This window comes from Andrographis paniculata, unplaced genomic scaffold, assembly GCF_009805555.1.
Source record: "Andrographis paniculata isolate CXL003 unplaced genomic scaffold, ASM980555v1 Contig69END, whole genome shotgun sequence".
In the NCBI taxonomy this organism is placed as follows: domain Eukaryota; kingdom Viridiplantae; phylum Streptophyta; class Magnoliopsida; order Lamiales; family Acanthaceae; genus Andrographis; species Andrographis paniculata.
The window spans coordinates 777,254-794,876 of record NW_026137605.1 but is presented as its reverse complement, the minus strand read 5'-3'; the positions used below and the strand labels follow the sequence as shown (position 1 = coordinate 794,876).

Genomic DNA, 17,623 nt, shown 5'->3' with positions numbered 1-17,623 from the left:
GAACAAACAATAATTTATTTTTTGAAGTAAAAATAATTACTCCTTCTGTTTCATAAGATAAATATTATTTTTCATAATTCTTACTTAACATAATAAATATCATTAACTTATAATATATTCCATAAATAAATATCATTATTCTAATATTACACAATATTATTTTTATCTTTTACATTACAAACTAATTTAATATTAATATTTTAAAAAATAAATTCTATTCTTCTTCCAAACTCAAAGTATCTGATTTGATAATTGGTACGTTAAATCAATGTAACCATCAAAAGAAAATTATATATGTTTGATTGGTTACGCCTACTAGACTAATACGTTGGGGTGTGTTTGTTTAGCGCTTTGGATTTTGAGTTGGGATTTGAATAGTAAAAATTTTGAATTTAAATAATGATATGATGTGATATAAATAAATGTTGATGTGATGTTTTGAACGTAAAATTAATTTTTAGTATAATATAAAAAATGAAAAATAGGTGTTTGATTTGATATTTTTTGGAAGAAAAAATTAGATAAATAGTATAAATCCAATCCAATTCCCCAAACAAACATACAAATATTTTAATGTTATATATTTTCTTATGCTTTATGATATGCTTATTTCGTTGAAATTTGTTATATAAAATTATATAATGTATTATATTACTATTTGTTGTGTGAATTATAATATATTGTGTTATCAAAATAATATGTTATCTCGAATATGTGCTACAATTTTTTATAAGCATTTACTATATGCATTATATATTGTGTTATGACTATATTGATTTGGCTCAATTATACGGTAACCAAAACGGCATATAAAATATCGGCAAACTTTGGTATGGTGATTTGTAGTTTGAAAATTATCTTTGTAATGTGTATGCTATATTAATATATATTTAAAATATATAATTATTTTTAAATAATTTTAGGGTTTTATTTTTAAAGTTTAATTTTATTATTTTTTTATTGTAATTTCAAACAATATGTTTTTATAAAACATTATATAATAAAACAAAAAGTTTCTAAAAAAAAAAACTGTAAATGCCTATTTATTTATAAAGACATGAGCGAAATGAGAAAAGAAATGAAAGAAAAACTTGATCATGAAGCAAAGCATTGCTTCTTTTATTTCTATTATATAAAAGACTAAATTACAGATTTATTTTCATATTATTCATATAAAAATATTTATATTAATACTTCTTATTCTTATTTAAATATTATTTTTTAAAAAAACATTTTTTTTGCTCAAAAGACTATCCAAAATCTATTTTTTATTGATATAATTATCATTATAAAAACAACTAAAAGAATCAAAATTTTGTTTAGATAAGAGTTTGAATGGATCGAAGGTAAAATCCTCGAGTACTAAAACTTTTAAAGTATATTTGTTTTTTTATTATTTCAAATTAAAATCAATATTATTCACTTGACACAATTTTCAATAAAAATACATTATTTTATCATACAAAATATCACATCGAAATTCTATTTAAATAAAAATTAAAAAATCAACACCTCATTTTAAATTAATTTCAAATTATAAAAGAACACAACCTTTAAAAAATAAGGGATGCTAATTTGATATATATTTTTTTATGTAATTGTTTGAATAATATTCATACATCTTTCAATCTTAACTATTTTGGTCCCTCCCAATAAAAAATACATCTTTCATTTTTTTAGTAAAAATAATCAATAATTAATAACAAAATACCCTTGACTTTTATCTAAATTACAAACATATTATTACACATATAATTACTTTGTAAACGTCAAAGACAAAAATATCAAAAATCTCTCACACACTTCTCGTAACCAATAAAATCAAATTATTTTTTAATCTCTTACCAAAACTATTTTTCAAAATAGAGGGAGAAAATATAAAAGTAATAAATATAGATAATATATTATTTTTTTTTAAAAAAAAAAAATGTTTTAGGAGAAATATATTTTTCCACACTCGTTTATAGGAAATATATTTCATGAACTGAAAATTGTGCTTATGTGACCTATTATATATATATATATATATATTTAATTTGCTATTAGCACCATGCTGAAAGTGCTTAATCAGCAGCCATGCAAAACAGAGTAAAAATTACTTCTAAATCACATAAACACGTAATATAGTAACAAGAAAGCTTTCAAGATTGCAAACTAAAAACATGCAGTCATATAGAGAAGTTCTTAGACACCAAACAAAAATGTCGATCTTACCAACTAATATCGAGCAACCGATCCAACAATCCGGCGAAGCGCGCCGGCCGAATCCGAATAGTTTTCGATGAAAATCCTTCACAAGAAGATCAAACATATATATATAGTTGATCAATTCTGCAAAAGAAAAAAAAGGAATAAAAGCTCAAGAAATTCTGAAGAAATTCAAAGAAAGAACCTCCAAATGTGCAGCAAATTTGTGTGGATCAGGCAGCTTGATCCTTCCTGTGATGTTCCATACACTGCAGGAGATATTTGAACGTCTCTGTATCGCAGGGGATCGTGAGGCCGCCATTGTTGTCGTACCCAAACTCCTCCTCAACCTTCTCCAACAGCACCTTGAACAGTGGATCGCTGAGATAGCTCGTCGGAATGATGAATCGCCGGCGCTCCTTTCCGACGTACACCGCAAGGTATCCTCTCGGAACATCGCTCGGCATTTCTAGGCTCTGGCAACTGTCCTCGTCGGAATCGCAGTTCGTGTTTGAGTTTTGAAGCCTCAGATTAACTTGAGGAGAAAGTCCTCCTATGGCGTCGCTTGATTTTGGTGTATCTGTGCTCTTCGGACTGTTCCCGATCGTCGCGTGTTGCCATCTCTGAAGGAATTCTTTCAGTTTCACGATTTGGCTTATGCCTGTGATCTTGTTACCTCCTCCATTGTCATCCATTGCGGAGCTTGGATTCAAATATTCCAATTTCCAATCTACGAATTGAGATTGAAGATTAGATGTAATTTTTTTTTTGTCTTTTTTCACATCCGATTCCTCGATGAAAAATCAGTCTCAACTATTTTTTCAAAGATCAGATCCGCGCAACTGTTCGTGAATAAAATAAGAATATACTGCAGAATTGTGGAATTCTAATTAAAATTCAACATATATTCCACATCAAGGCAGTTTCCCCAACAGAATCCGCAAGCAAATCCAAAATCAATCCCCATCACACCAAAAAACAAAAAAATAATCAGAATCACCAAACAGACCCTACCAACACAAACATCCATCAATCTGCGACGATTCAATTCCTAATTAAACATTGAAACAGGATATCTAATCGCTCAATGCAGAAACACGAGATACAAAAACTCAAATACCAAAACAATAATCAGCTTCTCAAAAATAGCGAATCACAATTACGAAACCGTCCGATTACGCGAAAACATAAAAACGAACGCACCAAATCGAATCGCGACAGCGGAAGGCGAGCTAAGAGGCGGCGATGGATCAGAAGAAGGCAGCGGCGGCGACCACGAGAAGAGCAGAAAACATCCATAGAACGCGATCCATGTAGCTTCAATCAGACTCAAGCCTCCTTCCCACGATCTATTTTCTATTCCATCTTTTTTCCCTTTTTATTTATTTATTAATTATTATTACTTTTTATTTATTTATTTTACTTTTCAACATTTCGGAAATGCGTTCTGTTCTTAAGGAAGAGAGAGAAGAATGCATTCGCCTTTACACCTTTAATACGCTCCTTTAGTATTCCCCTAATTAATTACTCCATCCGTCCCACGTAATTTGTCTCTATTTTCTATTTTTGTTTATCTCATGTAATTTGTTCTTTTTTATTTTGGAAAATTAATTATACAATTTAATCATATTTTAAAATTTAAATTTTTTTTTAATCTTAATTAAACTATTTAGTTATCTTAATCTTAATCTATAATTATTTTTACTAATACATTTCTTAATTAGTTACTAATTATACTTTACCTAAATTCTCGTATCTACGGTAATGCACCCATATTACATAGGACGGAGGGAGTAATTAATTAATTTAGATGCCATCTTAAATATATATATATATATATAAATACATTGAATTAGTGCGTAGCATTGATAATAGTAATTATAATAAATGTGTCATCCCACATAATTTGTCTATATTTTTTATTTTTGTCCGTTCCACATAACTTGTCATTTCAATTTTTGGAAATATAATTATGCACTTTAATCGTATTTTAAATTTTAAATTTTATAATTTTCTTAATTTTAATTAAACTATTTACTTATCTTAATCTTAACCTATAATTATTTTTACTAAATAATAATTATTTTTACTAATACACTTCTTAATTACTTATTAATTATATTTTACCTCAATTCTAGTGTCTACAGTAATACACCCATATTACATAGGACGGAGGCAATATAATATAACAAATATTCATCATAAAATATCTTTAATTATTGTTTTTTTTTATTGTTTTAATGTGATATCTTGTAAATAAAATAATATACTGTTATGAAAAATAACAATATTTTTTAAAAAAAATAAAAATTAAAACCAAACTCCAAAGTAGCATGACCTTAGGTTTGTTCTTTTCCCGTTGTTAATTATTTATATCTTTTTACTAATTCAAAAGATAAAGATGGACATCTTATAAAATGAGACATATGAATTATATTAACATAATACAAATATAACACGTACCATAATTTCACGTAGTAACTGGATAAATCAATATAGTCCATCCTAACCAATATATTAATTTTTTATTGTGTTACTACATATAAAAATTATTTTACTTCCAAAATTAAATATACCCTCCCTAATAATAACAACAATAAATCTTAATCAAGGAAATTTTAATGCGTGCATCACGTGCATAATGTTGTAAGAATCAATCAAGTAACACGCGACTCCAAAGCTAGCGTTGCGTTGCATGCATGCAAGGGTGACCAGTATGTAAATATTCAAATTAATTTAAATAAATACTTTGATTTAACATATTAATCTCAATTGGGGATGTAGCTCAAATGGTAGAGCGCCCGCTTTGCATGCGGGAGGTACGGGGTTCGATCCCCCGCATCTCCATTTTTACTTAATTTTCTTCTAGAAGCTACCTATGCTGATCCCTGCCGTTCATCATGACCCACCAATGAACGGGTAGATCCTTCCCGCTGATCCGTCTTCCTTCTCCATCCACACTTTATCTTCTCTCTCCTTTTGTTCCTCTGCAATTTCGAGGTCAATCTGCAGACTGTGGCAGCAGCTGGTTCTCTTGCAATGGCTTCAATTTGTGGCTTAAACAGGGCGCGAGCCCTCCCCTCTTTGCTTCCAGTTCAAATCCCCAAACCTGCATTCTCCCCCAATGCTTTAATTCTACCAAAATCTTCGCATTCCTGTTTCCATGGCATGCGTCTCTCTAATCAGTCAACGACTTCAATTCCTGCTTCATTTTCTACCGTCGGTGGCCTCTCCATTGCCGCCGCCAAGGTACTGCTTGTAATTCCATTATTATTTTTAGGTCAGAAGGATGATTTTTTCTTATTTTGAAGGGAAGCGGTTGTTTGTTTTCTGAATCTGTGAAGGTTTCGGAAGGTACGTTGGCGCCGGATTTTACATTGAAGGATCAAAATGGGAAGAGTGTGAGCCTTTCTAAATTCAAAGGCAAGCCTGTGGTTGTCTATTTCTACCCTGCTGATGAAACCCCTGGCTGCACCAAAGAGGTAGTTAGTTAATTCATTGCTTCATTGATGACAGTCGAGCTTAAATTTGAGTTCATTATCGATTCTTGCAGTTCATTAAACCAGCTTAAAATTAAATTTGTGTTCATGTTCGATTCATTAAGCTCATGTCCAATATGGATTCGTGCAGTTCATTAAACCAGTTTGAATTTAAATTTGTGTTCTTATTCGATCCGTGCAGTTCATTAAACCAGTTTGAATTTAAATTTGTGTTCTTATTCGATCCGTGCAGTTCATTAAACCAGGTTAAATTCAAATTTGTGTTCGAGTTCCATTCATTAAGCTATGTCCAATATAACAATTTGTGCGTTTATACATCGAGCTTAAATTTGTGTTCATATTTGATTCGTGAGGTTTATAGAAAGAGCTCAAACTTGTGTTCATCTCTGATTTGTCGATTATTGTAGTTAATATAGCGAGCTTAAAATTGTGTTCATATTCGACTCGTGTAGTTGTGTTCATGTCCGGTTTGTCGAATAGTTTAGTTTATGAATGAGCTTAAATTTGTATTCGTGTTCAAGTTTACAGAAGATCTTCTTATCGAGTTGAAATTAGCGAAAATTGCAAACTTGTATAGTCTATGGATCGATTGCGAACCATAGCTAATCTAACTAACATCTTCTTACGCCATTTGAACATCGATGACGAAATCAAGAAATGTCTGTATGAGATGTTGAACATATCTCGGTATGGTTTGGTGTTCTTGTCGCAAACGCTTGTCTTAATTTCGTTCCCTGCAGGCGTGTGCCTTCCGGGATTCCTACGAGAAATTTAAGAAAGCCGGGGCTGAGGTTGTTGGCATAAGCGGCGACGATTCGTCATCTCACAAGGTAATCGCCAAAAACCAGCTCATTGTCGACCCCGTGATGTCTTTTTTATCTCGAGTTGTAATAACCGACTATGTTCTTACGTCGATGTAGGCGTTTGCTGAAAAATACCGGCTACCGTTTACCCTATTGAGCGACGGGGGTAACAAGGTTCGAAAAGAGTGGGGCGTTCCTTCTGACTTGTTCGGGTCCCTGCCCGGAAGGCAAACCTACGTCCTCGATCAGAACGGAGTTTGTCGACTCGTCTACAACAATCAGTTTCAACCCGAAAAACACATCGACGAGACGTTGAAGTTTCTCAAGAGCCTTTGAGGCCTACAAGGTTCGTGTCGTCGTCGTAATTAAAATTCTGATTTAGCATTTATTACGTTACGTTACACGCCCCGACGATCTACATCGTGGAGGCTAAAGTACAACGTTTTATTCTTTGCGATTTCGTCGCAATGGAATGAAAAAATGAAATAACGAGCAGAGTTCGATGTAGGTAGGATCCGGAGCTTAGTTTTTGTCGTCGTCGTAATAGTCTTGGCTGGTGTACGGGCTGAATGCCTCAGCGATCCAGCTGTTCTTCCTTCGGGAACTCCATCCCATCTCTTCGCAGATTTCGTCGGTATGGTTTATGCTAAACGTCGAAATGCAGCTGCGCTTGTAGAATCGCGTCGACGCTTTCATGATCTCCATCTCCCGCGTGATTTGTTCGAGCATTTTGTCAACACTCGGGAGCTTGAACTTTCCGCCGACGAGCCTCGACAGCCACTTGCATCGCATCTCGGCCGTGTGCAGATTCGAGACGCTCTCGATGTATCCGACGAACGCCATGTTCGGTATGAGCGGATTTATCGTACCCCTGCCCCAATTTTCGACGTAATTCTGATGATCGTCTCATCTAAAAGTTTATTTCAAGGTATGGATATCTATCGAAAACGTACCTGTATAAGGGCATCATTCCCATCGGGGATTCGAGGAGGCTACGGAAGGGTTCGGGAATTATCGCTCGGAGTTTCCTTTTCCCATCGTAGCCGGTGGCGAGCACGACAACATCGGCATCCAACTTGGTCCCGTCTTCGAGCTCTACGCCGCCTTCCCAAAACCATGACGAGTTCGATCGTTTTATTCGGATATTCCCTTTCTCGACTTCGGGGTAAAAGTTTTCAGGTAAGATGGGCATTTGACACGACGCGTAGTCCTCTTGGAACGAATGCGTAGGCTTCATCCCGTACTTCGCCAACGGAAGCTTCCACGCTAAGTACGACTCGATCATCTTCGATAACGCGCTCCTCTATCGTTAAATTTATACGTCAATACACGCCGAACATATACATACATACATATATATACGTATCGATAGACATCGTTACCATCGGAGAAAGCATGTAGCAAAGTAGCGATCGAAGCACGCCGTGGTTAGGCCCCCGGTGGAGGAACTGTGCGGCGCGGGTCGAGTAGAACATGTAAAACGGCAACCCCCAAATCGAGTAATGCGGGACATTCCAATGTACGTCTCTCGCAATCATCGTACAAGGTTTTCCGTTGGGCCCTGTTAACACGCGAGTTATATGACTATCGAACCAATTCTGCTCAGCAAGTTAGATTACGTCGATCGATTTCACTAACCTCGGTTCGCTTCCACCGTTTCCACGGTCAAGTCGAGCGCCGATTTCTTCGACCCGATTATCACAACCTTCTTGTCCTTGAGAAGCTTGGTCGATTCCTCGGGGCTGAGCTTGCAGTAGTCGAGCGTATGCATCACCCGTCCCCGGAAAACTTCCGGGCCTTTCCCAGCCGAGAATTTCGGGATTGACGGAACGTCGCCGTACTTTCCGGAGCAAATCAAGACGAACTCGAATGCGTACCACTGCATAAACCTTGCGATTAACTAATCTCAATCGATATCGAAAAATATATACATTGTTCGTATATTCGCTCGTAACTTATATTTACCTCGACGTCGTCGGAGGATCCCGTCTTAACTCCGACTTCCCAAACGGGTTCTCCGGGGAGCAGCCTCCCGTAGTCGCCGTCCGATTTCTCGAAGCGTCCGACGAACTTAATCTCGACGACCTTGGAATTGAACTTCACAAACTTGAGGACGTCGAAGCGTTTCGCGTACGAGTAGACGTAGTCGACGATCTCGTGCGCGTACGGGAAATTGGAGTTGTCGCGACGATCCCAAGGGAAGTCGGAGAATTCGTAATCGCAACGCGGCGTTTGTAGCTTTGTCGACGCATAAGAACAGTGCTTCCACACGCCTCCGAGAGTGTCGGTCGCCTCGAACACCACCGGATTGTGCTCCGCCAGCTGCCGTGCGGCGGCGACGCCGCTGATGCCGCCGCCGACGATGGCGATCTTGGATTGAATGGCCATTTGTGTTTTGTTTTTTGTACGTAGAAGTGATTGGCAATTGGAAGTGGGTTTTTTGTGCTGTGAGTATTATGGGAAATGGTTTGAGGGTATTTATAGGTAGAGAAGTATATAGATATATGTGCATGGGAAATATGTATGGGATTATTTAATTTAGACTATAGGGAAATATCGTGGGAAATAAAATGAAATTTGGGGGAAATTTTTTAGAATGAAAACTTTGAATTTTAATACTTTATTTCAAGGAATGTTTTTTTCTTTCTCTTTTGAGTTTTACTTACCCTTTGAGACCATGTAAGGAATTTTAATATATACTTGATTCGTAATATTAATATTTTATTGGTTAGTGAAATTGTCTAAAAAATATTAATATTTTTGTCATTTATATATTTATAATTTAAATAAAAATCGAAAATATTTTGACATATGACTTTTTTAAAAAAATAAAAAATAGATACTATAAGTAGAAAATTGAGAGCAAGGAGTATATACATTATTTATCTATAAAAAATCAACAATTCAATATAAAAAAAAAATATATATTATTTTTTATATTATTGCTAAATGAATTAACCTAGAAAAATACATTCATTAAAAATACAAATTGATCACAGCCATTAATATGTATTATATTAGATAAAAATATTTATTATTTATCATTTTTTTTGTTTTAATGTACGTGTGTCATCAGCAATGTGAAAATAGCAATAGTAATAATAGTAGAATATTTGTGGGAGTTTGAATCGATTGTTCAAAATTAAATTAGATGATTTTACATGTAACTTTACATAAATAGAATTCCAAATTTTAAATATTTATATATATATATATATTATTATTATTATTAACTGTGGTGGGTGTGTTTTCAGTTCCAAGGGTGGCAGGAGTCTTGGAAAAATACATGTATGATATATGGTCACACTGTTATAGTTGTACCTACTCTCTGAACTGAGCTCGGGTGTTTATTCATATTTTCGAATATCACTGTTATAGTTGTACCTACTCTCTGAGCTGAGCTCGGGTGTTTATTCGTATTTTTGAATATCACTGTTATAGTTGTACCTACTCTCTGAGCTGAGCTCGGGTGTCTATTCGTATTTTCGAATATTAAGTTAAAATGGAATTTATATAAACTTGAATACTGCTCAATTCTAATTTTCAATTTGAAATTACATTAACATAACTATAATAATAATAATAATAATAATAATAATCAAATAAATTGTATTAATAATAACAATAAGAATCAAGTAAAACTAGTGATTTATAAACTATAATAACTACTAATATTTATCGAAAAAAGTATTAATTAAAAGAACCATTATACAATAATATAAATTGTATTGTGGAGTAATACTCTTTAATTTAAAATTAACTAAAACATTATTATTTAGGATTATAACAATAGTAATGTCACGATTCAAGTTCAATAGGGATTTTGGATAATTTAGTGACCTAAATTTCTATTTAAAGTTAATTAGGTCAACCCAAAATTTGATATGATTTTCTTTTTTTCATTTTTTGTTTGTATCGATCTAATTAAAAAAATAAAATTAAAACACCTAAATAATATAAATTCAAGAAAATTTTCAAATCACACGAGTTTAGTACTATTCAATAATGACATTCTTTTCTATGAGATGTTTGGATAGTTGTAGTTTATTTATTTATTTAAAAAAATATTTTAAATAAAAGGAATGAAATGAAGTGTGAATATATTTTGGAAGTGTAATATATTTTTAAAAAATGTATTAATTATTTATACAATTTTATACCAATAATCTTTTATATAATATAAATAAATATCATATAGTATAAAATAAAACTTATAAATAAATACTTAGATTTTTATTAACTTAAGAAAGAAAGAGAGTTTGTTTATTGTTTTTTTATCTCATGATTCTATACAAATATTATATAAAAGTATAATATATATTTTATTTTCTCGTAAAATTAATAATTTAATATAAAATATTATTTTTTTTACATTATCAATATAATTATTTATATTTAATAAAAAAAAAGGTTAATTTAAAAATACAAAATAACCAAACTCATTGAAAGATAGTATAAATGAAGTTAACTAATAATAATAAGGAGTCCGATAGACCGAGATTCGACCTATTTATTTGGAATCGGATCCATATATTATGGTAACGGGTCGGATATGGGTCGGGCATTTATGTACCCTTCTAGGGTCCGGATTTGTCTAAGAATGTAAGGGTGGACTTTACGGGAATTTATGTTGGACCCGATTAACATATTAATAATATATCAATTAAATATAAAATATAATTTCTAAAAATATAAGTATTTCTTTTTATTTATTTATTATTTTAATATGTTTGTATTTTTAGTAATTTGTGAATTTATTTTTTATATTTTGAGTAATTACAATTATTAATTATTTAATATTTATTTGTAATATATATTTATTAAATTAAGGGAAAATATAATATTATTAATACTCCGTCCCAAAAGTATAGTCTTATTGCGTTGGACACGTGATTTAAGAAATATTGATATTATATTGCCAGTTGGTTAAAAAGCAATGATAAATAACATTTTTGTCCTTGTGAATGTAAAAAGTAGTGGTAATTGTGTAATAACAATGAAAAAGTATTGATAGTTTTACGGTGATATGGTTGTTTATGGAAATGAGACTATTGTTTTGAAACGGACAAAAATGGTAAACAAAACTATTGTTTTGGGACAAATAAAGTATATTTTTTATATATTTCTTACATAAATTTTATATTTAAAATAAATAAAAAAAAATTTTTACAAAAATATCTAAAAATAGCAAAATAAATATACTAATAATACTTTTACAATTTTTAATAGCCACATAACAATTAAGCAATTATCAATTAATTGTCCAAACACACTTGTAACCTAATTCTAAGCACGTGGATACATTTCAAAGCGTGGACTCTCTCTATCTTTGTTTTTTTTAATAAAAATAAATAAAAAGAAATCACAGTAAATTTCAATAAACTTAAAATAATAAAAATTTGATTTTCTGTTACTTTTTTAATACTTCGTGTCAACGTGTCCATGGCATTTTGCGGACGGAGTAAAATAATAAATAATGTTTGATTTTTTTATTTAAATAATAATTTGAATTTAATTTTATAATAATATATTCTTTTATATAATTTATATAATAAAAATATATTAAAGTCAAACTGCCACATAAATTGCTGTATCTGTATAGATAATTTACCTAATTCAATCAGCGTCAATATTTTTCAAAATTAATTAATATAAATAAATTATTGATTTATGTAACATAAATTTTTTTTTTTACAACGAAAAATAGAAATAAATAAACCATATTGTAATAATTCAATTTATGTTATAAGAAGGTTCGATAGTCAAGCATTCACATATATAATATTTTTCAGATTTAAAATTAAGATGTGTTCTTTCTCGTGCTTTGAACGAAAAAAAAAGAATGTAGAAAAAAATATTTTAATATTTATGCACATACATAATATTTTTATTTTATTTTATTTTATTTTTTTTAAAAAAAAGAGTTTTAAAATGTGTTGGTTTCAACCGACTTAGATTTTGACATTTTTGTAAAAAATAATTGTATGTACAGTATATTTATAATTTATGTAAAAATTAATAATGTTTTGGTATTGATGTATGACTACTTTTACTAAAATTGAAAATAGATACTTTAAAATTAGACAGACGAAAATGGTAAAAATTCTAATTTGAGTTGGGACGAAGAGAATAAAATACTCCCTCCGTCCCAGATACCGTGTCAGCTACACTGTAGACACGGTATTTTAGGAGGGGTGTAATTAGTAGATAATTAAGAATGTATTAGTGAAAATAATTATCTTATAATATAAATAATTATAAATTAAGATTAAGATAATTAATTAGTTTAATTAAAATTAAAAAAAATAATATTTAAAAATTCAAAATGAAATTAAAGTATGTAATCATTTTAAAAAAAAAAAGTGACATGGTATGTGGGACGGACAGAAACGGCAACATGGACATGGTATCCGGGACGGAGGGAGTATAAAATATAAAAATCCAGCAATCTTTCTCTATTACAACATCTATAGATTAATACATATATATATATACACACACCTATGAGTTTGGTTCATTTTGTGTTTTTGGAAGAATATGTATTTTATGTTAGATATAAAAAATTGTGTCGGTAATATAAAAATTAATATTGTATTGCATTGTTGATTATTTTTTAAGTGAATAATACATGTTATAGTATAAATAGGCACAATATCGTGTCCTACTTTAATACATGTATATATAATTTTGAATAGAAATTTGTGTTTTTTTACATGTTTAAAAATATTTTAATTTTCTATTTGGGACGTCCAACAACTATCGTCTTATTTTTTTATTTTTTTTAAATACAAATTTTACAGTTTTATCCTTCGTTCATTTATTACTTTTAATCTCTACCATACAATTAAGGACAAATTTGTTCATTCATTAAAAATAAATAAATAAATAAATAAATAATCACCTAAAACACAGTGCAAATATATTTCAGGACAATAGAAATGGGACAGATAAAGTATTTAAAGATCAATACAAAAAAAATAAATGAAACCCTTAGAGCCGGACGAAAGTAATATTAAAATATTATTTAAATTCAAATTCAAATCTGTAAAAATATTTTTAAATTTGGAGTTGTTAAGATTGGTTTGATGGGATTTTCTGTGGCATTGAGAGGAAAGATCTGCGCACATGCAAACAAAAAATTCGTTCTTGCACCCATTGACTTCTGGTGGTTGAAGTCAAAATCAATATTCAACTCTTTTGAAAATGCATAAAGTCAAACCGCCTAAATATACATGCATATACATACATACATACATACATTTATATACATATACATTCTACCTAATTAATTAATTAATTAATTGTTAGATTCTTTGAAATTTACAGATTTTGGAATATTCTAACTTCTTATACCTATGATCCATCAAAATTCCTTTATTTCTATATCTCTTCTCAATAAATAAATATTTTTATCTATATTTTAAAAATATTTTTTTTTTATATAAAATTAGCTTTTAGTTCATTATAAATGAATAAATATATACTTCTTCCGTCCCATTGAAAGGTTACCAATTTCTATTTTAGTCCGTCCTAAAACAAAGTTACAATACTCTAATTTAGTAATTGTACTACCCACCTAACATAATAAATACCCTTTCAGCTTACATTATATTACACAAATGTCATTACTTTTATATTACACTATACTAATAGGGGTATTTTCGTTTTTTTTACTACAATCCAATATAATACTAATATTAAAAAATTCACGTGCAAAAAGCAAATGTCACCCTTCTTATGGGACGGAGGGAGTATATTTATATTTATATTATAAAGTAAAATTTTATTATTTAAAAAATGATTTTTATATTGTATATATTTTATTAAAATATAATGCTAAAAATATTTAAAATCAATAATCGCGCTATTCATATACAAAAATAATTAAATAATGTCATAATTTATTATTAATAACTTACTAATTTATATTACCAAGAATACTGTATCTCTAATCAACTCGGGACGGAGAAAATATATGTTAACTGGTTTTTTTTTTCTGACTGAAAATAATTGTTAGGTAAAATATTTTATATAAATATATAATAGAGTTTTTAGAAAATAAAAAATAAAAAAAAAAAAATAGTGAATAACCTCTATTCTTTATTGGCCCATTAAAGTAACAACCTATTTGGGCTTTAAGGAGCAAAATAACTGGGCCAACTTCCTTTTTCATAAATTCAATTGGATAGTACTCATTTTGTGTCTTTTATATTTTGTACGAGAAATATATCAAAAAAATATATTTTTATATTGAATTTATAATTTTTTATGTTAGATTAAAAATATATATATATATTATATTTTAAACGGATTAAATTATTCAACCCTAATCCGATCCATTTATGATCGTGTCGAGTTCGTGTAGGGTTGAATATTTTAAACGGATTAAATTACTCAACCATAACCCGATTCATTTATGATCGTGTCGGGTTCGTGTTGACCCGTTTATTATCATGTCGGGTTTGGGTTGACTCGTGTTGACCAGTATACATAATTAAGTCGAATTTCTTGATTAAAAATTAAATAATTTTTTGTTATGTTGTCTGTGTTATGTTAGTTTTTATTAGTTTGAGCGTAAATTATGTTGAATTATTTAAAATTGAATTTAATTTAAATTAATTTATAAGAAAATTATTAAATTATGATTATTTTACATATATAATAAATATATTAATCAATATTAATATATTATAATCGAGTTGTCGCGTCGGGTTCGAGTTGAGAGCCTCAACCTTAACCTGACCCGTTTACTATTGTGTCGGGTTTGTGTCAACTCGTATACATAATCAAATTAAAATTTTTAACCTAAATTTAATTATTTTGTATCGAATTGTTATGTCGAGTCAATTTTTGCCGGCTTATATATATATATATATAAATTATTGTAGTAGATTAAGACGGTTTTTATTTATGGCAGGTTTCTCTCTGAACTCTCAAATGTGCAGTAGCGCGTATCGCCACGTCCCACGTGTCAGATCTTGCCACGCTGGCAAGTGGTAATCAAGCTCGTGTCGGATCATCACACAGTCTTTGTGGCCATCGACTCCCGCCCGGCACCGCCACATCCAGTAACTAATTGACACGTGTTTGCATTTTTTTAAAATTATATTATCTTTTATTCTAACTGACTATGCACTTTATTTATGTACGAAAATTTAAAAATATATTTTTCCTCGATATCTATTTTTTTTTATTTTCATCTATTCTATATGATTTTTTTTAAATATAATTGTAAATTTTAATTATATTTTAAATTTTATACTCCTTTCGTCCTATTGAAAATTTGTTATTTTTTATTTTCGTCTATCTCAAAACAAGGTTATCATTTTCTAATTTTTTAATTGTACTATTTATCTAACATAATAAATACCCTTCCAACTTATACTATATTACACAGTACTAATAAGATTAGGGGTATTTTCGTTTTTTTTCATTACAACTCATTATAATACTAATATTAAAAGATGTAAGTGCAAAAAGTAAATGACAATCTTGCACCGGACGGAGGGAGTAATTTAATTTTTAATTTTTAATTTTAATTAAATTATTTAGATATATTAATATTAATTTACAATTATTTTTATTATATAATAATTATTTTTACTAATAAATTTCTTAATTATTTACTAATTATACTTTATTTATATTATCGTGTCTACCGTATTGTAGACACTTTTTGTAGAACGGAGAGAATAATATTTTTATATAAAACATAAAATTGAATATTATAGAAAAATTATTAATATATAGATATATTGTGATTATAAAAGATAGTAATAAATTGATTATTTTCAGATAAATATAAATAATAAAATTATAAATAAATTATACATAAATTTAATAAATAATTAAAAAATTGATATAAACATAAAAATATTTGTAATATACAATACATACTAAAAAAATAAAATAGATATTTTATTTTTGAACAATAAAAATATATTTACTAGTGGACAGTGGACGGGGGCGTATGATTTAAATCAAAAAAAGAAAAATTGTAAATGAACAATACAAAATATATAAAAAAATATTTATATAATTCGAGATTAAATTTATTTAATAAGTATCAAAAAAATGATGGGAGCATATAATTGGGATCTTCAAGTTGCCAAATCGCATCTACCATTTTGATGCTCAGCATCTCCTTCATCATCCATCTAATCGGACGGTCACCGTTCATCCTCCAATTTCCATAAATCTCACCTCTGCACTGCCCGCAGCACCAAAAATCGATCGTCGGAGATGGCGGAATTCCAGTCGCCGGTCGTCGGAGCTCTCACGGTCAACTATCTAAGCTACGGATTGCTCACCGCCGTCAACAGAGCGTGGGCGGCGTGGCTGACCTTAATCACCGCCGTCGTCGGATTCTGGAAGGTTAGGGCCTTGCAATCGAAGCCGGAGGAGGAGGAGGAAAAGGAACTCCGACGCCGTGAAGATTCTCGGACGGCGGAGGAGGCGGCGCCGGCGGTTGTCAATTCGGAAAATCTGCGGCGGTTGTCGTCGCCGGCGCCGTACGCCGACGGCAGTCCGAAGGTGAAATTCAGTTTATACTTTGGGGAGGAAGAATTGGGGGAAATGGATGAGTGTGTAAATGAGGACAAATGCGGCGGAGCTAAGGAGGCGGCGCCGTCGCCGGCGGTGGCGGAGGATTTAGCGGCGCGGTGGTGCGACGATTGGGAGAGATGGACGGTGGAGATGAGGAAGGGAGACCTGGGATGGTACACGTGTCAGGATCTGAGGATGTTGGATGGTAGTGTGGTGCGGTTGTGGGGAACGCCTAGACGGCGGAGGTACGCCGGCGCCGTTGAACTGTGGCCGGAAAACGTCGTCGTTTGGTAGTATGTTCTGGAATTATGCTGTACTTATCAGATTTGGCAATTGAAATAAGTGTAAATAAGATTATTATTATTATTATTATTATTATTCAATACAAATTGAATGTGAAATGTATTATTCCCGCATCCTAAGATATTTATAAATTTCGTTTGAATTGCTTGATATAATTTTAGGGTGTGTTTGTTTGGGTTTTAGATTTTGAGTTGGGATTTAAATAATAAAAATTTTGAATTTGAATAGTGGAATGATGTGATATTTTGAATGTAAAATTGATTTTTAGTATAATATAAAAAAATA

General features: G+C 30.6%; 4 protein-coding genes and 1 non-coding gene across 10 annotated transcripts; 3 read left to right on the top strand and 2 right to left on the bottom strand.

Moving 5' to 3' along the window:
* Window positions 1-2,068: 2,068 nt before the first annotated feature.
* LOC127263867 (protein SMALL AUXIN UP-REGULATED RNA 12) lies at window positions 2,069-3,590 on the bottom strand. Its single transcript, XM_051293138.1, has 3 exons — window positions 3,391-3,590; window positions 2,393-2,917; window positions 2,069-2,290 (listed from the first exon to the last, which is right to left on the bottom strand). The coding sequence occupies exon 2, from the start codon at window positions 2,880-2,882 to the stop codon at window positions 2,421-2,423; it is 462 nt and encodes a 153-aa protein (XP_051149095.1). The 5' UTR covers window positions 2,883-2,917; window positions 3,391-3,590; the 3' UTR covers window positions 2,069-2,290; window positions 2,393-2,420.
* Window positions 3,591-4,961: 1,371 nt separating this feature from the next.
* TRNAA-UGC (transfer RNA alanine (anticodon UGC)) lies at window positions 4,962-5,034 on the top strand. Its single transcript has one exon. It is a non-coding gene; the product is annotated as a tRNA-Ala (tRNA).
* Window positions 5,035-5,145: 111 nt separating this feature from the next.
* LOC127264098 (peroxiredoxin Q, chloroplastic-like) lies at window positions 5,146-7,417 on the top strand. Of its 6 annotated transcripts, none has more exons than XR_007841611.1 (6): window positions 5,146-5,436; window positions 5,499-5,669; window positions 6,428-6,517; window positions 6,608-6,836; window positions 7,003-7,102; window positions 7,153-7,417. XR_007841611.1 is itself a non-coding variant. In XM_051293481.1 (5 exons), the coding sequence occupies exons 1-4, from the start codon at window positions 5,227-5,229 to the stop codon at window positions 6,824-6,826; spliced, it is 690 nt and encodes a 229-aa protein (XP_051149438.1). In that variant the 5' UTR covers window positions 5,146-5,226; the 3' UTR covers window positions 6,827-6,836; window positions 7,003-7,417. The 6 variants fall into 6 exon arrangements, 4 of the variants coding, with proteins under 4 accessions (XP_051149438.1, XP_051149437.1, XP_051149436.1 ...); XR_007841610.1 differs by having other exon boundaries at window positions 6,999-7,102; XM_051293481.1 differs by having other exon boundaries at window positions 7,003-7,417.
* LOC127263579 (probable flavin-containing monooxygenase 1) lies at window positions 7,013-8,878 on the bottom strand. The gene is made up of 5 exons (XM_051292683.1): window positions 8,456-8,878; window positions 8,129-8,369; window positions 7,873-8,051; window positions 7,444-7,793; window positions 7,013-7,361 (listed from the first exon to the last, which is right to left on the bottom strand). The coding sequence occupies exons 1-5, from the start codon at window positions 8,876-8,878 to the stop codon at window positions 7,013-7,015; spliced, it is 1,542 nt and encodes a 513-aa protein (XP_051148640.1).
* Window positions 8,879-16,732: 7,854 nt separating this feature from the next.
* LOC127263577 (uncharacterized) lies at window positions 16,733-17,329 on the top strand. Its single transcript, XM_051292682.1, has one exon. It carries the CDS (start codon window positions 16,733-16,735, stop codon window positions 17,327-17,329), a length of 597 nt encoding a protein of 198 aa, XP_051148639.1.
* The last annotated feature ends 294 nt before the right edge of the window (window positions 17,330-17,623 follow it).